The sequence below is a fragment of the Festucalex cinctus genome, chromosome 2 (assembly GCF_051991245.1).
Source record: "Festucalex cinctus isolate MCC-2025b chromosome 2, RoL_Fcin_1.0, whole genome shotgun sequence".
Taxonomy (NCBI): domain Eukaryota; kingdom Metazoa; phylum Chordata; class Actinopteri; order Syngnathiformes; family Syngnathidae; genus Festucalex; species Festucalex cinctus.
The window spans coordinates 38136496-38159900 of NC_135412.1; the positions used below are offsets into that span (position 1 = coordinate 38136496).

Consider the following 23405-nt stretch of genomic DNA (forward strand, 5'->3'; position numbering starts at 1 on the left):
GTTACCTGTTGATCAGTGAGAGCGTACAAGTACTGGTGATCTGGGCTGAAGAGCAAATCTTTCAGGATGGGGCTGCCTTCGCTCACAAGGACATTTTCATACAGCAAAGCTGGCTGGGAAACGGAGTTGACGAGGATCTAAGAAAACAAAGCAGAAAAAGACAATACAATGTTAGCATTTCACACTAGCAAAAATGTGTCACTGCCACACATGAAATATATACCTCGTGTAATTCTAAAATAAACAAGAAACAAACCAATATTCAATCAAATACAGTGACACAAAAAAATATGTGAAAGCAAATTCAAAGATTTCTCTAAAAAGACATGTTTAATTTAGGGGTGGGCGATAAGACGATATTTGATTGTTAAGAACTTTAATGTGTTGACGATCTCATAAAGCTGACAGATCGGCAAGATTGTCTGTGGCACATTCTATACAATTCAACTCCATGCGGGCTCAAGCTTGGTTTATGCTTGATGCATCCGTGTGGTCTTTTCTTTTTTTTCCTTCCTCCACTTACTCACACAAACACGAGGCCGAGGGAGCGCGCGGCGCAGGTCAGTTGGACGCTCGCGGGAGCTCCGACCGGCTCGGTTTGCCCCCCCCCACTTCCCCCCGTCCACTCAACCTTGGTCCCGGCCTGGGGCCGCGGCCAGCGTGGGGATGCTCCCCAGCCACCTCGGAACCTTACCCGACAGCCGACGGGTACGCAACTCTCCCCGCACCGCGACATGTCCACATTGCCCACACACGCACACGAGAATTTGTAAACTACGCGGACGAGCAAATGCTGTCATAAACAGTGTTTTCTACTTTCCAATTCTGTGTTTTATTTACTTTGCTTACTCATCTGTTTTTGAGTTTATTGAGGAAAAAACACGTTCAACTTCTATTGTGGCGTTAACTAGCATGGTTCATACGCCGTTGGCACTCTTTACTGCCTCCTGTAGTCTGGGAGAATATCGACCACAGCTGCTATAATTGCACTATTTCAATTGAAACACGTTCAGAAAGCTAAGTTAAGATGTCTGTTTTTTTCTTTCCTTTTAGAGTTTTAGATACATTGTAAATATGTTTTAAAATTTACAGAAATGTTCAGAATATGAAGATTAGTCTAAAACTATGTAAAAAAAAAAAGAATCGTGATAAAATCGACATTGTGATTTTATTTTTAAAGAATCGTGATATGACATTTTTACCATATCGCCCACCCCTAGTTTAATTCAAATACTTTCAACCAAAGAAATGTGTGTCATAAGCAATATTGTTTGAAGTGGGACACATTTTAACATGGTTAAAAGCAGAGATCTCAAGAATGCAAAATTGCTCTATTACACAAACACAAATCAGGTAAAAGTTAAAAGAAAATCGTTTGTTGGTGTTAATTAGGGGTGTGCTCAAAAAATCGATACGGCAATATATCGTTGCGGGCCTCATTACAATACGCGTATCGATACGCAGGCGTCAGAATTGATATTGCTCGTTTACTTTAGATAGGCAGTTAACGTTTGCCTTTGCAGCTTGCATTGTACCTAAAAAAACAAAAACCAGCAGCTTCTTTGAAGTTAATTGCCTTCAATTAATGCAAAATTAGCTCACCAGTGATTGGACGCTCTGTCTTGCTAAGAAAAATGAAAACAGAGGAAGAATATCAACATTTATTTACTTATAAACTTAACATGGCCCGTTTCTTAATGTACCAATTTTCGTATATTTTGTTTAAAAACGAAATAGAATGTGTTACATGAAAAAAATTCTGTTTTTATTTCCCGAAATATTTCAAATAAGCACATTTTAGAGCTGTAATTTTAATACTTTGATATTTTTGCTCATATCGGCTCATGTCTATTAATAAATGTTCCAGGTGTGTCTGTGAAAGCTGTTCCTTGCTCTGCACACATTTTAGACCAGGCATGCCGCTAGGTGGTAAACCAGAAGAGCTGCTAACAAAAATATTTTTGGCAGTCAGCATAACAAACATATCCTTTAGGTACACATATGACTTTTTATAAAATGCAAGAAAATGAATGTAATTGAATATCAGGTATTGGGATACATATGTATCGCAATACGTATCGTATCGTGACCCCTGTATCGTGATACGTATCGTATCGTGAGGTTGGCGGCAATACCCAGCCCTAGTGTTAATATTGTATAGCGTAAATATATGGGTGGCTAATGTTTCCTCTGCCTAAAGAATATAATATTGGTGCTCCAGCAGTTCACCTGTGTTAGCGCTGGCATCTGTACTAATATTACTGTGATTGTTCAATGCTTACTTGTACAATCTTTTCACACACTGAAGTAAAACTGATCCAAAAATCCAATCCAAATCCATATTCACAAACATATACATTATTTCAACTCCTGTTCTTCTCGTCTAAATTTTCCCCAAAACTTTCCAAACCTTTCCACACTCCTCCACACTCACACCTTCCACTATTTTCCTCTCTGGTCTGAACAGTGTGTGTAGTTTTTATCTGTCAAATCACAGAGTTGCCTTTTTTTTTAACAGAAAGTTTGGCCTGTCAACACAGTGGGTGTGCTTGTTTCTTAAGAGCAGAAATTCATTTTGTATAAAAGGCAAGTGCATTTATAAATCAGCTTTGAAAGGTTCTCAGCGGGATGTTTTATCAAAATAATCTCAAGATTTTACTCTATAAAGCAAAATGTCAGGTATTTGCCTCTGAGTTTACAACAAAATGGAATCAAACGCTTGGTGTGAGGAGCAGCTTGAACAAGGACAGCTACTCACTTTACTTTTGTTCTTTAAATAAATCAGCTTAAAAGAACAGGGGGGAAAAAAAGCTCACAGAAGTTTATCTGACTTTCAGACAATTTTAAGAGCACCAATATGGAAAAATGCAGGTTAAATGAAGAAATTGCCCAATCGGGTGAAGATGATTGAAGAATGTTTATTTATTTTTTTTTTTTAAAGTAATATCCATAAACATTATCATGAGAACATGTGCAATGAAACAAAAAAAGTAATACACCATTTTTGAGTTTGATGCTATATTCCTCACAGTGAATGTTTTCTCACACACTGTCACACGCACACGCTGAGGTGGAAATTGTTATCCAGCAAAGCAGGCGTGAATGGCATATCATTCGTGAAGATTGCAGTGCAAAGTTATGTGGGGACGTGATCAGCGACAGGCGAGTTGCCCTACAGCTCGGGGCAGAGGGCAGTTGGAGGGGGATTCAGGTCAGTTGGCACGGAAGGGATGCAGAGTGGCACAGGTGAGCGTACACTCTCATCTCTTCAACTAGCCTGCGGGTTTCTGCTCCCGTCCTGTGACCTGCGAACTCTAGTTAAGCCCCATTTCCATCAATAGTACAATTAATCTTGACTTTATTCGATATGTGAATGGTAAATTGGCCAAAGCCCCCTCAAATCAACTACATTTTTAACTCACATGCTCCCAAAAATGTTCCATTCTATTTTAAATATGACCATGCTCCCAAAGACATTTATTTATTTGTTTGTTTGTTTTTTTATTTTTTTTATTTTAACGCTAGTGCATACAGAAGGCTTTGATGCAGCCTCTGAACTGAAGATAGACTGAAGAAACGGCCATCAGGTGGCAGCAGAGTATAAGAGATCAACCTTTCAAAAAGCTCTGTTCCAAACAGTAAAAAAAAAAAAAAAAAAAATGGGAATAATGATAAAACTTAGCTATATTCTAATGCTAATTACTGCAATATGGAAACAGATGGAAACAGATTTTTTTTCCTGATGAAAGAAGAGACTCTAATCTTTCTTTTGGTAGGTTCCATGTTTTTAGAGCAGTAAAACACAATATTCTGTAGGCCTTGCAAGATCATTCAAAATCCAGTAAAACAGTTGGCAGCGAAGGGGGTTGCTTCAGTGAAAATGGCTGGCAGTTAAAAAGCAATCAATCAAATAATCAATTTACATGCCCAACCCAGTCAGTCAGATGTAAAATATATATAATACAAAATTGAACCATACTGTGCTATTTTTTGGTACAGTCTGTTATACCAACCATTGCAAAGTAAATAAAAAGTGTAACAATGATCTTGGATAGGGAAAAGGTAAATTATCAGAAAACGTGGCAGTAGTCCACAGTAAGAAATCTTGGCGACCTCTGTTGAAATGTGTGAGACGCACCACCTACATGCGTGGTACCGGTGCACAATGCAATCTTTTTTCTTTTCATGTTCGTGTTAACACATTTGAGCTGCTGCGTGAGAAGCGTCTCTCAAACTCACGTGCGAGTCATACTGCGTGTCATCAAGAGAGCAGCTTATTTTTCTGCTTGCAGCCAAAAAGAGACTACAAATGATATGTGGATCTTTCGAACATTCTATTTTGGGGGCCATTATCAAAGGCAACCAAATCCGGCCTGACAGGGTTGGCATCATGAGCTGCACTGCACACTTTTTAATCTGGCAGGAATACCTGCGGGAGTTTGATTAATGCAACTGTGAGAATTTAGGACAAAATATTAGGCAAAGTAAACAGTACATTATGACTGACGTGAACTATGATCAGCAATATGAACATGATTGTGCCTCCAAGAGCTTCAATGTTACGAAAGAACCTCATCCATCGATTTTAGGGTGTGCTGGGCTCTAGCCCAGCTGAATTTGTATTTGGAATGTGGCAGCAAGCCAGAAACGAGTTTATGCAAACTCCACAGTTGGAGAAAGTTGGAGCCTGGATTCAAACCACCAACCACAAAACTGAATTGAATCATTGCATACATTTTCTTACCATCTAGTTTTATTCTGTCCATTTTTTATTATTTTTTTAAATAATCTGCTGAATGGTGATTTTTGCAACACAAGTGGATCATTAAAGGTTATTTTTCTTATATTTCATCATCATTTGAAAGAGACTAGTGCTTGAGGTTTGGGCATATGGTCATGAATAGAAGTACAACGCCCAAACTATATTGGCTTTCTAATAAATACTGTGCATGACTATGTGTATTAAATCCTATCAAAGCTGTTTGAGAAAACTGTATGAGGACATCCATTAAGTTTCCTTTTACAATACATTTAAAGTTAATGGTGACTAAGTTTGGAAACTCCTCCTCTTCCTCCTCTTTCTCATGCTCCAACTGCTCTGTGTTCTTGTTTCCCCTGAGGTTTAATACTGATATTCAAAGGACACTGAAACCTACCAATACATGTAGTGTTTAGTTCACACAATCCTGTGGAATTACAGATAAAGTACTCACATATACCCTTAATGAAACAGAACTACACATTGCACAGACCTACTGAAGTCGTACATGCCAAAATCCTTGGTGACGATGAAGACAAGATGTCAGTGTCCGAGTGTCATTGCTGCGTCCATGGTGATGATGTAAATGTAATACTATGGTATATATTTGTACGTAAAATAAATACAAGAAAATAATAGTAAGAAACGGGATATTTCATTCAATTATTTTTTATTAGAATCTCCATTCTGTGTATGCTGATTTTATTTTTCCTCTCCTTTCTACCTATCATTTTCAACTTAATACATATATCATAATTTATTCCTTTTCAATAGTGTATTCAGCATTATTAATCTACAAACAAATGCACATCTTGTAGCCTCAACGACCTCCCCTCCATTATTTTATCCCCTCCTCAGTCATAAACTTCTGGTGTCCAAACTTTTTCATTTAAGGGGCCACATACAGGAAATCAGAAGGAAGCAAGAGCCACATAATGTTATGAAGAGAAATTGTGTTTAGTCCTAAAAAATTGTACAAATAATTTATTTGTGCTTTTACATATTTAGAAAAATGCTACAGTATATAAACCAATTTATTTGTCAGTAGGGTTATTATAGTTTTGGAATTTTTCATTTTAGTTTTCATTTTGTTTTGAGTTTTGTTTTTTTAAATTTAGTTAGTTTTAATTGGTTTTCAGAGTGGTTCTGTTATTTTTTTTTATTAGTTTAGTTCTTTAATAAATGCTTCGTTTTAGTTTAGTTAGTTTCAGTATTAGTTTTAGTTTTTTTTTTATGTGTAGTATTGTGCGCAATATTTAAAAAACACCATGGGCGCGACGTCATTATTCTGGTTTATATCAAAATAAATCTACTAAAAATCACATTTAAAATCATCCCCAAAGGCTCATGCATTAAATTCATTACCAAAGACTAAAACGAAGGACATTTTTGCTATAACTATAGTTAGTTTTATTTTAGTTAGTTTTGTAAACATAAAATGTAGTTTCAGTTAGTTTTCGTTTTTTAAAAAGCATCTTTGTTTTTATTTTATTTCGTTAACGAAATTGTTTTTTAATTTTATTTTTTTCGTTAGTTTTCGCCAACTAAAATAACCTTTAATAGCACCTGTGTTTTTCGACACCCTCCCTTCTTACTTTGACCATCTCCAAACATTTTTTGTTTTTATTTTATTTGAACTGAGTCAAATGCCATTTTTAGCATATGTCACGGGCCACTAAAAAATGGACGGCGGGCCGCAAATGCCCCCCGGGCCGTAGTTTGGACATCCCTGGCTTATATGTTAGTGACCTTAACAGTTAACGCTACACTTAATTACGTGGCAGGAGTAGAGGGTAGAAAAGGGCAATGGAGGGATAGCGATGACAAGGAGGGAAAAGTGGGTGAGGTACTATAGGAGCTACTTGTTAACCTTGTTAGCATTTCTCATGGAAACTAATGTTAAAACTGTCCAATGAGGAAGAGTAATGATGCAAAGTCCAAACGATTTTTGAAGATGGAGCGAACAGAGGAAGGTATTTGCGTAATGAAATCTGCTTAATGTGAGTGTGCTATTGTGTATGTGTGCGCTTGTATGGTGTGTGTTGGGGGCTGTATTGAAATTGATTTTGGTAAATGATCATGTCAAAAAACACTACAAATCCACATAAGATTAACATTGCAACCTGGTGTACTTGTAGTTAGCAAGCCTGCCTCACTGCCCTGTTCAGGGTTCAGAATGTGCATGCTAGATTAATTGAAGCCAAAGTAAATTTAAACAAAAATTGTGTGAATGTGAGTGTGGATGCTTGTTTGCCAGCGTGTACATCGTCGTACATTTGCCATTGAATGGTAACAAGTCCAGTGTGCAACCTGCCTCTCAACCAAAGTTAGTTGGGATGGAATCTATATTCCAACTGTGGCAAGCACTACAGAAAGTGGACGGATGAAAAAAGGTGGAATCACCAGAGCGAAAAAGATCTATGACTGAACACTCGTGTGTGCGTGTGTATAGACAGCAGGTGTGCTGTGATACTTTGGATGCCCTCCAGTCAGGGTTAGACACACACACACTAGCCACACAGGTGACTTGTAGTGAAATTAATCATTGTTCCTCTGCCGCACCGCCGCCCTCACAACAGGAAGATAGCCTACGGTGACACACACACAAACTCACACGTTTTACCAGTCAAAGAGTGACAGGTAAACAGCTGGCCCGTGACAAGATTCCATTAATGCATTCTTATGAACACTTAATACTTGGCTTTACTGAAAATAAACCTTTATAGTTTGGGTCAACAATATTTTGAAAAAAAGAAAAAGAAAAAATCAGGGAAACTAGCAGAAAAAGTTACTTTAATCACTCACTTACTAATCTATAAATGAGTATACATTTTTAGCTCCAGTTTTCAGGTGATAAAATCCCAATTTGTAGTTAATACTTTTCAAGTCCTGTTGTATAGCATTAGAAGCAATATTTTATAGCATAAATGAAGCTTGGGGCCCCCTGGCCGCCAGGGAGCACCCAAAATGTATAAAGATTATTTTTTTTTTGTTAATGTATTATACTTAAACATGGTGGAGGTTGGGCTAAAAATCAAATGCTGTTTAGGACCCCATAAAAACTTGGGCCTTCACTGCTTTACAACTCTCAGAATAAAACTTGACAGCAGCTACAATTGCACTGACATTATTGTTTTACTCCTACAGTTGTGTGCCATAGTCAGACTATTAGCGCTGGTAAAATTTGTCACTTAAACTTCAGAGAGCTTAAGTCATTATCCTCTTATATATATTCCCTTATCTATTATACATGGATGACACTTTATAGCCATAGGAGACTAACAGAATGGATACATTTCTATTCAACTCAGGGGTGTAGTGATAATCATGCAACAGTCCCCTGGTCTGAAGTTGCATTAAGGATGTTCTAGTGAAGGAGTACGACAGGCAGCTCTTGTACTGTCACTCATGCTGGGAGAAAAAAGGAACAACTTAGATGGAAATTTAGAAACTGAGACAAATAGAATGTTTTGTTACGTCTTCTCCTTGTACTGTACATGAAGTAGGCTGCAGAAATCTGGATATACTTATTATGTTTGCAACTGTTTAAAAAATAAAAATAAAAAAAAACATTGAAAAGTTGCTTTGATGTCTGTACGAGTGGGACCATACTAAATGACTATTCTGTCATTTCTTCCACTTAATTGTTCCCAGTCTTGCACTACAAAACGTCCCCATCATTGTGCTGGATGTTAATTAGTTTATTATCATTTCATAAGTTTTATCCATTTACAACTGAGTAATAGGTCCTTGGGGGCTCCTACAAAGAATCCACAATTGCATAACGTGCCACTTAATCAAGTGGCAAAGCACTATATTCACATCTTGACATTGGTAGATTTGCATCTAAATCAAGTGGAACTGTCACACGTTAGAAGTTCAAGACTACATTCAATTATGTGTTTTTTTTTGTTCTCTCTTCTTCATTCTATCCCACTGTGCCACACTGAGATACAAGTAGGGCAGACAGCGCGTTAAAACAGCAGCTCTATTTTCTTCCCCGAGACAGATCCTGCGGTGTGAGGCCACTGTGTGTCTAATGACATCTACACGCTTCGGCAAAATGTCATGTAATTGTGTGGAAGTTGGCTAGAAAGCTTCTGGGAAAAAATCTAGGCTCCAACTCAGAGAATATTTCTACATTACAGGGTACTGTATACATTTGTCATGAACAGACATTTTAAAAGGTCTAAAGAAAAAAATAATAATAATAACATCATGGCTAAGCAGCAGTTACTTTAAACCAACCCCCACCCTGGAGCAATCATCATGTCATCAATAATAATGTCCTTGTGTTCACAAGGTAAATTTCGGTTTAAACATAAATGCACAGTGCACACGTTACGATATTTGTCTATACATTATATTCTGTCCTATGTATAGATCACTAAAGGGCAGTGTTGAACAACTCACACAGCAATAGGGCACAAAATACTCTCAGCAATGCCAGTACTGAAAAGTTCAAGGTTGACGCAAAGTGAATGGCATGATGCACACCTGTACCAAATATACCCGAAGCCCTGAGCTATTGTTTTCAAAGTACTGCCAAAATGGCTTCATCCGGACAGAGATGAGATGAGATGAGGGAGATGGACCATTAGAAGAAAATGGTCATCTCTCTGATTTTTTTTGTGTAATCTACTTGCTTTCTCTCTTCCTGCACTCCTCGATCCACCTCTACCTGTCACTTGCTCTTTTGCATCGCTTGATGCACCACCCCAGCTGACACACATGAGCAGCCAAGCAGAACACGCTGGCCGTGTATAGCGCAGCGTAGCAGCTCGTGTGCTCCTCCTGTACGTGTGTGCGTGTTTTCCTTTCTTTGCCCTGCAGTGAGTGGTGAAAGTACAACTAAACGAGTTCAATTTGTCAAGAGCAGAAAGGTGCGGCCCTTGAGGGCGAGCGGACAGCTGCCGACAAGGCGACAAGAGAAGGTTTAAAAGGAAAAGGACGAAATTCCAATGTTTAACACACACTCAGTCAATAATGTTTCATGAGATGCAGTTGATTCGAGCAAATATTAGAATATAATGATGCTCCTTCCGTGTGTGAGAGTGTTAATAAAGTGCAGTCAAGACCTCAGTGTTGACTCAGCAATTAATGTGTGTGTCAGTAAACAAGGGCCCCGCTCTAGGGGACGATAAGCCATTAATAAAGATGCTCTGCTTCAGAATGATCTGACCCAAACGACCCGGATCAAGAAAACAATGTCTTGGCGCAGCCGACGGTTTGAGCGTTTACTGAGTGAATGATGAATGTCTCTGCCTTTCGCTCTCCTTCTCTGGCGAATTGCAGCTGTTATTAATTCTTGGCTGCAGAGGAGAGGGCAAGAGACTGATGAGTGGGACACATTTCGGACAGCCTCGCGTCAAAGGCCACAAGCCTAAGGCAACACACACACACAATTATTGATGTTGTGATATCATCAGCACTCTATTCATTCATCTAACAATGAGTGAAGGTAGGGGTGTGAATTGCCTAGTACCTGACGATTCGATTCGTATCACGATTCACAGGTCACGATTCGATTCGATACCGATTAATCCCGATACGAATTTACAAGTCGATTGTTGTGATTTTTTTTCATTCAAATTTAGAAAATACTAATCAGTAAGCTTGTAGAGTGTAAGATTTATTTGAAAATGTATTATTTATTTATCTGAAATTTCAGTCTTATAGAGGTTGTAATCTGTTTCATGTTTGAACAGCATTAAAATAAAATATTAAGGCTTAATGTTCCATTCATATAACATTCTTCCATGCTTAAGGTGTGAATGCTAACCCGAAGTCAGACGTTTTTTTTTATTTTCCATTAAAAATGGGAGTTTAAAAATCGATTCACACACAAAAAAAAAAAAAAAAAAAAAAAAAAGGCAATGATGATAAGACGTTGAATCGGTAAGACTACAGAATGAAAAATTCTGAGCTCTTTTTAAAAAATAAAAAAAATAAAAAATCGATTCAGCCGCCTATTGAATCGATTCGAGAATTGCGCGATGTAGTATCGCGATATATTGCCGAATCGATTTTTTTTAACACCCCTAAGTGAAGGCATCAAATAATCATGTTGTTCCATCTGGCCTTATGAAAGAGATACACTGGAAAAACAGGAGATGACTGTAATAATGTCTGAAGAACAGTGATCCTACTTTACATTGACATATATTATGCAAACGCACAGTAAAATAACAATTGAAATTACAAGTATATGACAGTCAATACTCTGAAACATATGATGACTTTCATTTGCAGTATATATTGTTGAAGCTGTTAGCAAGGTTAGAATTGACCTTTCGCAAACTCCGCCCCCCAAACGAGCATTGACCAATCACACATTTAGCAACCGTTGCTATGTAAGCATAGTCCGTCACGCTTTACTCAGCTCTCGATGAAGTGCCAAACACGATATATTACTGGTTTGATGTTGTATTATTTGGAATGTACAATCAATTAAAAATAGTATAATGTTGCACAGGACCAAAACAACATGAATCAAGGAACTGTCAGGTTTGGGGATGTTGAGGACCCCAATGAAGGATACAGGGAGGCCGGGCAGGCTTGCAGGTGTTCGGGAAAAAAAAAAGAGATTTTATTTCCAAAGGGAAAAAACAAAACAAAACAAGAGGCAAACAAGGAACATGGAAAAACTACGCAATTAACAAAAGAGCAAAAAGTAGATACAAAATAAACAAAACACACTAGGGCACAGATAAGACGAATGACAGAGACTCAGTAATGTAAATTAATGATTGAATGAACAAAGACTGCAGGCAAGGAGGGAACTAAATAGGAGCAAACTAACGAGACAAAAGCAAACACCTGGACAAGTGGCAGAGGGTGTTGATGGGAAGACACAAGGGACCAGGATGACAAGAACTATGACAACATGACACATGACAACTAAGACGTAACCAAAACCAAACCAAACAAAACACAGATCATGACAAAACGCAACAAAACTAACCAAACCCAAACCACAACAGGAACCCTATTAAGAAAGTCTTCCATTGATGAGACCAATAGGGCCTCTCTGGGACAGCAGCTCATTCTCAACATTCTGCTGTGTTTGGTGTAAAAAGAGTGGGCAGTTAGATTTATGATCTCTCTCACCCTCTAACGCACACCGTTTCCTTCTCAACATCAGTCTGCTGCTTTATTGGAGCTTCATGTCAGCAGTGTGGGATGGGTCACAGTCACAGAGGGAGAACAAATTAGAGAACTCATATTTTGGACTTTCTTTTCTGCTGTGCTGTCATTTATCAACTACATTTGTCACACGAGTCACAGGTGGTGAATAACTACAACTGTACATGGAGATGCCAAGGCATTTACACCCATCCTACAGTTTGTCTGTGCAGTCTGCCATCCTACTGCGGATATGTAATTACAAGGGGGATATGATAAGACTTTTTTTTTTTTTATACTCCTATCCTGTGGGAGCTCACAGCTAATTATAGAGTCAGCCGAGCTTCAAATTGCCATTTAAACAGCCATACGGTGGAAGACAATAACAAACTCCCTTGGTGGTGTCATTGCTGTGCAGTAAGTGTGACCGCAAAGACGTCTCACACTACGAGAAACAGGCATAGAACAAACATTTGCATGTGTGCTCTCATCTAAACCACACTGTTTACAGTTTGTCTGTCTATCTATCTATCTATCTATCTATCTATCTATCTATCTATCTATCTATCTATCTATCTATCTATCTATCTATCTATCTATCTATCTATCTGTCTGTCTGTCTGTCTGTCTGTCTGTCTATCTGTCTGTCTGTCTGTCTGTCTGTCTGTCTGTCTAGCTATCCGTCCGTCCATCCATCCATCCATCCATCCATCCATCCATCCATCCATCCATCCATCCATCCATCCATTCATCCATCCATCCATCCATCCATCCTCATGGCAAAAACGATTTGGCAGCAACTCAGATATGTTGTTTCCTTGCTTTTTCAGTTTTATGTATGTTTGTAATTAAGGCTAATTTTATATTGTAGTAATGAACAGTTAAATATTTACTTTTCTAGCTTCCTCAAAAAATGTGTATGCCAGAGTGAATTGTAGATATGTTGTAAAAAAGTGGTCAAAACTGAGGTGCAAATTTTGTTTTGTTTTACAAATTCCAAAGTCTTTGAAATGCTTTAGGGAAAGCTGGAGCACCCCGAAGCTGTCCCTCACTATAACAGAAAAAGAAAAAAAAAAAAAAAGTTTGTTCGATGAATTGATGCTTTTGAAGGATCCTATAGAACTAAGCATCTGGGAAAATGTGCTGTTATAAAATAGACTTCTAGCGTAACCAATAACAGCGTCTAATTCAATTTTATCAAATATATTTTATATTTCAATATATTTTAAATGAAATTGTTAAAGGATGCATTGGGATACATTAAAGTCGAGTCTGTCGCATTTAGGCCTTATCCACATGTACTCCCGTATTTTAAAAACTAAGGTTTCCCCCCCTCCCCGTGTAGAAAAAAAAATCTGTCCACTCTGCCTCGTGTCTTTAAAGAAAGAAAAAAACAGCCACAAAACGCACACAAACGGAGAAGTGTGTTTTAGAGCTTTACATGCATGCCAAGCCTCTAGGCAGAAGTAGTTAGACAAATACTGCTTGTCTCTTGACATCTCTTCCACAATACGTCACACAAGCACGAAGGGTCAGCGCAAATACTTTTTTTTAGTATAAATAAAAGGAGCGTAGAGGATAAATACAAAATAAATACAAATACAATATAACACAAATAAATATATACAAATACAATATAATACAAAATTTAAAAAAATAAAAAGCTTCACTTGTCTTTTCACAACTTTATTCATTTAACTTACAATAACAAAATACAAAGTAGAGGATTTAGGACATTGATCACTGGGGTCTAAATGTCCTGATATGGTCTCCTGCTGAACAAATCACTCATTCACATTGTAAAAACATAAACAACAACAGCAAAAACGTTTGGTGTCTGGAGCCAACGCCACAGAAATGAAGGCTATAAGAAGCTAGGATCAAGTTGGCAGTGGATAACGGACACAGGAGCCCTCTCTGACGCATTCCCCCCGCTAAGTGTGGAGCTCCAGACGGGCTCCCAGGGGCTAGTGTGCCTGCAATGAGGCTTTGCTGCGGCCAACCCGAAGATGTGTTCTGTGCCCGGCGTGCTCTTGCGCATTCCCCCCCCGCTAAGCGTGGAGCTCCTGGGAGCTACGGACGCCGCCACTACCACAACGCCTTCTGGCATAGAAACAAACAACTTGGACAAGTCTGCTCACTCGCGCCCAGTACAATACTTTGATCTCGTCCAACGTGGAGTCGTGTGATTTTGCGTCTGACACCGAGCAGGTGAGAAGTACACCTGCTGTAAACAATGGCTGGAGTTGCTTGTGGTAAGTGTGTGACTGATGTGTGTAGAGCGATTACGTAAAACTCTGTTCATGACTGTTATATGTGAACGCGGATCAGGGGAAATACGCAAATATTCACTTTGGCCGGAGTTTTTTTTTTTTTTTTTTTTTTTTTTTTTAAACCTTTGTTTTTAATGTGAAAAAAAAAAGCCGGGAACGTGTGGACGACAGGGCAAAAGCATAAGAATATCTCCCGTTTGCAAAAAAAAAAAAACCTGGCTATGTGGGCTTTAATGGACATATATAAATCGGAGAATCAGTTGGCAAGTATCAATGCCCTTATTTAGCTGGCAACCTGAGTACTCTTACTGGATGAGTGGGCTTTTAGCTAAGACTCAGAAGACAGCCAACCGCAGTTTCATTTATTATTATTTTTTAAATAAACATCCATCAAAATGTATATTAAAACCCGTTTAGTTTCTTTTGGAAACATAATGCCAGAAAAAGCACAATCATTCTTAAAGCAAATACAAGTATTGCAAGTCAGTCTGACATGCTTTCTCCTTTTAAAGTAGAAAACAGTATATGGGGTGAGAGAGGATGTTAAAGAAAACTGATGGAGAAGTGGAAGTGGAGACTGGGTAGTTGTGAACGAGAAATGTTCGTGAGGACAAAAGGAATTTGATGAGAGAAAGTCCAAGGAAGGCTACAGAAAGGACAAGAAGCGATTTTGTGGCCTGTGGTGGAATGTGCTTTGACAGAACGCTTGCTGCCAACACACACAGGAATTAAACTTTAAACACACTGAGGGGGCCCATTGTCCTCTCTTTTCCCCTAAAACAAAGATGGCCTGCCATGAGAAAGTTACGATATAAAATGGAGTTACATTTTCACAATTGTTTACAAGATGTTTAAACCATCTCTTTTACATTACTTGTCAAGTCAGTTCTTGTGCAATCGTGTAATTAGAAAAATGTCACTTAAAATAGCAAATTAAATGGTTAATGCTTTCAAAATACCATTCTTTCGCTAGAGCGTTTTAACCTAACTGCTTCCGTGTGTGTGTTTGTTGGGGGTGGGGAGTTCGTTATCCTTCATCTGTCCCCCACTTTGATTCTGTTCCCCCGAAAAGGCTCCCTCTGAGTATACATAACCTGGAACTTGCGTTAATACATCATTATGTTAAGACAAGGATGTGGATGAAAGTGTGGGACAGACTTAGGTCCATCAAAGTAAAATGTGTAAAACGATAGGTAACGGTACCAGTTCTAGCTGTAATTGACACCAGGTTGGAGCCACACCACAACCATTTGCAAACTGGAAAAGACCGAGAAGAGCAAGTATAAAAATCTACATTATGTTGTGCAGTGGGAACAGTGAGACACTAAAATGACAACCTTGTGAAATAAGAAATGTGATTTTCTGATGATAGCTAAACTACAAATATTCAAAATGCAAGTGACTGATACATGTGTGTTGAAAAGAATGCACTTTTGACATTTATCGCGATCTATGGATTAGATCCTAAGCGATAACATATTTCAGTTTCTCATAGAAATACAGACACGGATCATCATTGTAATGTCCCCAAAAAGCCATAATTAGAAGACAACTATAACTTGTGTACACCACGGTATTGTCTATTAGCTTTCACAAAAATATCACTCACTGACTTCCCACCCACATGTTACAAGGTTTCCACTTGAGCTATAGTGAATACACAAACAGCCAGAATACGTTCCAATGCTGTTGTAACGTTTTATGGTCCCAGAGGTTCAAGCCACAACAATGTTTTCAACAGCGTTAACCCTACCAGACAAAGCACCCACTTCTTTCTCTTTATTTATTTATTTATTTATTTATTTTTTTATATTACTATTGCACACGGGTGTTAGCAACCTTTAACAACCGAAAAATCTTTATGAAGCAAATTCATGGCAAAGCTGAGGCAAGTTATTAGAGGACACATTTGTTTAGGAGCAACATAAAATATATGTTTCTGTGGAAATTGATTTTTGTTTATACTGTGCTGTGGCCATCTGCAATAGTTTGTTCTCTTTTTTTTATTCACTGCAACATCGTTGCAGATAATTACTAACACTAAACCGCAGGAATGGACATGAAGGGATGCTAATAAAGGTGTACCATTATTACTATACTGTAATGAATGATATTTATGGCTCTTGTCTTTGATTTTCCCTCATGTATTTGTGTAACTATTTTAATACTTCTGATCATACTCTGGACAATTGGAATAAAAGTAACTTTTTATTAGTTCCAAGTAGGGATGTAACGATATTCAAACATCACGATACGATATTATAACAATATGAAGGTCACGATACGATAATTATCACGATATTGTGGGGGCGTTGGCGATATTTTTAAAAAATTACAATATTGTAAAAAAGAGAGCTCATACTAAAAAAAAGCACAATATTATGCTTTTGTACATAACAGCAATGCATATAAACCACCTACAATCGCTAATAATAATATTGAGGTACTTACTTGGTAATGCAAGCACACAGTGATCGCTTCACAAGCAAATTAGGTTCCCCTTCATCTGACAATTAGCATAGATTTTAAACATAGAAGGCCAAAACATCTCTAATTAAAATGAAATTGCACTAATAAACTAGCCACACTAGAGGGTGCTAGAACTGCACAAATGGAAATCAACCTGACCTTTTTAACAGATGTGTTCATTTTAAATACTGTGAACATGACGACGATGATATTGTGGCAATTTCAATATCACGATATCACGATATTGCCCTAATCGTGACATCCCTAGTTCTAAGGCCATCTTTTAATTGAAAATGAGTCATACAAGTGTTTCAATTTTGGCTGCTTTTTAGCTATTACTTTCTCTCCCAGATCAGCTAACTTTTGTCTGCTAATAATCTATTCTTATATTGTATGTTGTAACACTGCAGCATTAACATGGTGTTGTTAATGACAAAATGAGAAGAGAAGAGTTGTGTTGACTCTGGCTCTGATTTACAAATTCCCAAAAAGCGGGTGTTAACCCTAACACCCAGTTTACACTGAAACGAATACGGAACGGCATCCGTACGGGCGCCGCAAGAATAGAATTTATTGAATAGACTATATACCCCACTTATTTTTGTTTGTGAATTTTAAAATGTCTGCACGAGTGAAAAAGGTCCATTCTACCCTAAAATCGTTCATTCTGTCTGCACCATGCTGGTTTGAATGTGACTTTCACACTATTTAAACATGTAACCTCAGCCATCCTAATTTATTGGTTTGACAAATCACATTGCACGTGCTAAATTAATCCATTATAAACGATCATGTACTAAACCCTAAGAGTTTTGTGTTTATGAAGTGAATTAAAAGGTCACATATGTTCTGCAAGTCAAATAATTGGTGGAATTTGACTCACAATTCATAAAAGTGGTGGTACCATGCATCGGAACATGAGAATAAATGCATAATGGTGGAAAACGGCTGCAATTAAAGATTCATCCCAAATGAAGGAGTGAATGTTTGCTCTATAAATGAGATACAGCAAACTGTTCCTGCAGTCTGTTGTGTGGTTGTCTGAAATGAGTCCACACCATTGCTCATTTTTGACAGCTTTTTATTGGTCGCTGCCTATTCCATGTGCAGCTCTGCAGAATGTTCACGGTCACTCGCTTTCAGTGCTGTTAAATGTGTTCTCAGCACTGTTAATAGGCTTCAAACACAATAAAAGCACCATAAACTCCATAATAGCAAAACAGTTTGCGCTTCAACATGATGTTTTCATACAAGCAGACATTACGGCTCCTAAAATACTTGACTGTAACATCTAAACAGAATGTAGTTCCAGATAGGATGCTATTATGTTACCAGAGGAAATGCCAACATGAGGACTGACTGAATTAAAGAATAGAGAGAACGATAAAAAGAAGAAAAAAAACATTCAGTGGAACATTTGTTGTCAAATAGTCCAACTTGAATCAAATCGAATAAATGTCAAATGGGTGTGATTTTCAAAAATTCACACTGTCAACTCCCTCCTGTTCGCTCCTTCACATTTTATAATCCACTGCTACATTTTGGGGGAAAGCTCTGAAACATATATATTTGGTTGGTTTTAAAGACAAGCTGTACTAAGAGCCCTAAAGCTGCAGCGTTTAATGTGCCAGATCGCAAGCAAGCAGAAAACAGAAAAGGATATTTAGTGGGTGGAACGTAAAGTCGTTGAGAGGATGAATCAAACAGAAAACAAAGTCTGGGATAACCCATTTGTTAATGCAGTACAATTGAGCAGTTCAACCTGAAAACTACAATTTAGTTAGAAACTATACAAATGCACTATATGACATTCAAACTGGATCGTTTCCCGGTAAATGAGCCTTTTGTACCTGTGCCCCAAGCTATAATTATGGTATGTATGTGAACAATTTTCAGTCCTCTCATATTTGAGTAGGTTCCCTAATATTCCACATGGATTGTATGAATGTAAAAATAAAATGCCGTTAATTTGTGTAGCACAATGCTACCTTCAATGTACTCATGATATGCTCTCAGAGCAACTGAAGATTGAACTTGCAAGCTTCGGGTTGGTAGAAAAGCACTTTAAAACGTACAAATGACCAGTCAGCAATTTTGTAAAACTATCTCAAGTTGTTTTTGGCCAATCTGGTATTTCATGGGTATTATGTCATAAGACCTTGGGCCCAAAGTGCCCGAGCGATCAGTGAAAAAAACGGGTGCATCTTCATTTTTGTGCTGGAGCAAGTTTAGTCTACCATGTTTGGGACCACATTGCATCTTTCCGGGCATTTCGGAGAATGGAGATGCCGTGCCTTTGATCCATCCATCCATCTTCTTCCACTTATCTGAGGTCGGGTCGTGGGGGCAGCAGCTTTAGGAGGGAAACCCAGACCTCCCTCTCCCCAGCCACTTCAACCAGCTCCTCCGGCGGGATTCCAAGGCGTTCCCAGGCCAGCCGAGAGACATAGTCTCTCCAACGTGTCCTGGGTCTACCCCGGGGCCTCCCGCCGGTGGGACATGCCCGGAACACCTCCCCAGAAAAGCGTCCAGGAGGCATCCGAACCAGATGCCTGAGCCACCTCAGCCGGCTCCTCTCAACGTGGAGGAGCAGCGGCTCGACTCTGAGTCCCTCCCGGATGACCGAGCTTCTCACCCTATCTCTAGGGAGAGCCCGGACACTCTGCGGAGGAAACTCATTCCGGCCGCTTGTATCCGGGATCTCATTCTTTCGGTTTCGACCGACAGCTCGTGACCATAGGTGAGGGTCGGAACGTCGATCGACCAGTAAATCGAGAGCTTTGATACACCTGACAATTTGGTTACGGAAAGTAGACTCCATTTGGCGTAAAAACAGGCACATCTTCAATTTCGTGCTTTTGCAAGTCTAGTTTAGTGTGTTTGTGAATTTGGTAGTCGCTACGCCACGCTGGCTGATCTGGCTGCCGCACCCCTGGCACATCTTGCACTTTGGTAACAAAAATGAGACACAATTTTAGACATGCAAAAAGCAGATTTAAATTGTGGCACAGGCGGTGTAATGCAGTTTTGGTGGATATGATCAAGGAAGAGTCACTCAAAGATGAGCAATCGGGGGTGCAAGGTGGTCTCCAATTGTCCATGTCACATACATCATCTGCAAGGGGAGATTATGCAGTTTACCTGCATTAATGAACTTTGTGTGCACCAATCAAATCTCACTGGACATTTCAGGTTAATTTCTGCTTCCACAATGTCAAGCCTGTGTGTGATTTTAATGGTATGAGGGGAGGCACTTTGATTTTCTGGGAGTTAGCTGCATTCCATTGAACAATGGCACAGACGCCCCCTTTTGCCAAATTCTACCTGTTCAATGTCTAGGAAAATACCAAAATGAAAGAAAAGTCCACCTATATGCACACTGGGCACAAAAACAGAGTCCTTATGTTTTTGGATGTCTCTGAAACAAATATGCTTGTTAAACTGTGCATGTGTGCAAACTTAATGGGAAATGCTGCAATAATATGACAGCTTTAATTGGTGTGGTAAGCTTATAAAGAATGTGGATGTGTATTGCCGTGGGTGGGCCTCAGAATGTGCTGTGCCAGGCAGCAGTAGACACCAATCCTGCTCTCAGGACTTTACTGTAATCTATCCATCATCCTTTGGTTTTTCTCACTTTTACTCTACCTTCGCTCCACTTTTTGCTGTGGCAAAAAGTATAAACAAGAAAGAAAGTATGCATCTGCTTTCCCTCCCAACTTACATTAGTGTCAGCAGAAGTTATGCGGACCAATGTGGAGACAGGGGAGGAGGGCAGAAGCCAGGATGAGGACAAGATGGAAATGACCCAGTGGAAACCATGATGTCATGATTAGTGAGGTGCGTCCATCCAGCACTCTCAATGGCACCATTCAGACGCCAGAGGTAATCACGCACACATAAACAAAAAAAAACAAAAAAACTTTTCTCTGCTTTGAATAATCACAGCTGGCGCAGGAAACGTGTTTGTTGTCACTCGTTACCTCCACTATGAGTATGTGCCCAATATGCAGGAGGTAAACATATAGCGGAGCCTAAAAATTGAAATGACCCTCAGGCTGTGCAATTTGGAAAGACCAAAAGTTAAAAAAAAAAGAATGTTACACAAAAACACATCATGATTCAGCAAATCTCATGATGTCTCAAGTGTATTCATTTATTTATTTTTTTTTCTGTTGTTGTCATATGCCCCATTACCAAAACAGGTAACTAAGAGGAAAATTGTGAGTACACTCATACAACCGGAAATTGAATTTATTGCAATATAGGAAATCCGTTCACACATCTCTGTGCCTTGGCTGCTCACTACAAAATGTACACAACAATAATCTTGCATCAATAGTAAAAGGTGAACAAAATGGGAACCACAAAGTCATTTGTCTTTGGAGTTAATGTGAAGAAACTTTAGGGCACACACAGCAATACATTAACAAAGTTGATTTGCCTGAGTAAGCCTTTCTTTCCACAATACCGTGGGAATGTGTATGTTGTGTTATAAACCACTGTTAGCAACAGCTAGCTTAGAGATATAAGAATTTCTTTCAATATTTGAGCAAATCATAGGTCCTCTTGGATTGTGGATTGCATTTTAAGTATAAATTGCACATGTGGCGGAAAATCCTTTCAAGCCAGAGTGGGCACATTAACACTGTCACTATACATGATATTTCAATCAACAGCTTTATAGATAATTTCACATTGCTGAAAGTTAAACGGGAAGCTCATAGAGTGACTCATACTTCTTAAGGAAAAAAAAAGTGTTTTGAAATATTTTCCCCATCCCTTCACTTTGTAACCCTAACAGCGCTTGAGCAATGTTTACATTAATCCATATCTGCAGCATCATCATTAAACAAGGCTGTACAACTGCACTAGATCATACTGAAAGTTGTTGCTAATATTTGCTCTACTCATGTAGGTAAATTTGTTAGAAACAGTACGATGAGATATTATACATCTATAACTAATGTGTTTAGGGAACATACCGGTAGTTTGTGTTGCATTTTATCTAGAGAATAAAAACGTTAAAGATTAGAGATGCTACCTTTCATTTCTTTACTCAGATTTTCTTCAGGCGTGTATTTGCCGATGAAGCAAGCAGACAAAAGCTTGTGTACTGAGAGATGAAGGGAGGCCGTCTGTATTTTGGAGATGATAAAATGCTGCAGTGGAAAACTAGCTGGCCAACACTGCTGGCACTCCCCGCAGGAGCCTGCTCATTAATACCAAAAACCTGGAAGTAGCTGAAACCTCCTGCGAACACACACATGCACACCCCCGCACGCACACGACTCAAGGCTCACCCAACTTTGAAGACTGCTTGTATCACACTTTGTTCATTGGATTCAATCAGTGTACTGAGAGACAGATGAGATCAGAGCTATGACCTCCAACTCACAAAACCCACACATCCACTTAAAGACAAAAGGCCTATTTGAGGAAATGACATCATCAGCGGCAGGGTCACAGGGGTCAAGGATGGCTGTGAGCTATCTCATCACGGCAAAGATTACGCTGAAACCAATGGTTATTACCAATCCTTATGAGGAATTGTGAGCAGGGAAAATGACTTGAGGTGCTCCCATCAGCCCCACCCTCTTCTCTCCCATCACTTCCCCTCAACTGCTCTGGATTGATAGCACAGCTTATTACCGATAGATAGATGGATGGAGCAGATTATGGAACGCTCCATTAGCTTGACTTTATGTCGCTGGGCGAGATCAGCGGCAGAGTCAGTTAAATGGGAAAAAGGTGTCTGGAACAACCCGGGACTCATCGCTGATCGCAGAGCGGAACTGCAAGGACTTTGACTGCAGATGTTGCAGATGGAAGTACAGTTCAAAGGCATCGTTTCACCTGGTTGTAAAGTTTAGTGAAACATATATGTTCCATATTTATGTGGAAACACCCTTTTTGTGTATTACTTAACTCATTCACTCCGAGCTATTTTCACTGCCCCTTCGCTCTCGGCTGTTTTACTGGATTTTGACTGATTTTGTAAGGCCAACAGAATATTGTGTTAAATTGCTATAATAACATGAAACCTACCAAAAGAAAGATTAGTCTCTTCTTTCAGCAGGAAAAAACCTATATTTCTATCTTTTTTTCCGTTTTGCAGCAATTAGCATTAGAATATAGCTAAGTTTCATCATTATTCATGCATCTAATTAGAAATGTGAGTATTTGAGCTATTTTTCAACATGTCCCTGGTTGATCTCTTATACTCTACTGCCACCTGCTGGCCGTTTTGTAATAACTACTATTGTTTCAACTGTTCTCTGCAGTTCAGAGGCTGCATGAAAGCCTTCTGTATGCTCTAGCACAGTGGTGCCCAAGTCCGGTCCTCGAGAGCCTGTTTTCCATGTCTCCCTAATTTAGCACAGCTGAATCTAATGACAGCTAATCAGCAAGACTGGCAGAAGCCTGATAACGATCCTGATCACGAATCAGGTGTGTTAGTGGCGAGAAACATGGAAAAAAGGCTGGAGAGGGGCTCTCGAGGACTGAACTTGGGCACCCCTGCTAGCATAAAACACGTATACATACGTCTTTGGGACACAAAACATTTAAAATAGAACATATTCATACGTTTTTGGGAGCAAATGAGTTAAAGGGAAAACACATTTAGGTACAGTTTCTTGGTGCACCCTCACAATTCAAATGGTAAGATGGACAAACGCCTCTGAGTTTGACATAGAATTTAAAATCAAAATAAGGTCCAAAAGTAAAATCTAAAAGGGGAAAAAAAAGAAAAAAAAAGTGTTATTTTTTTACTGTTT

The 23405-nt window shown here is 38.9% G+C and overlaps 1 protein-coding gene across 2 annotated transcripts in view; it reads right to left on the bottom strand.

Annotated features, from left to right (window-relative positions):
- The window catches only part of LOC144014752 (plexin-A1-like), a 261366-nt gene that overhangs the window by 111973 nt on the left and 125988 nt on the right, over positions 1-23405 (bottom strand). For both annotated transcript variants that reach the window (XM_077514982.1, XM_077514981.1), the window contains exon 4: positions 6-137. In XM_077514982.1, the coding sequence (XP_077371108.1) occupies positions 6-137 (132 nt within the window). The remainder of the gene's footprint in view (positions 1-5; positions 138-23405) is intronic.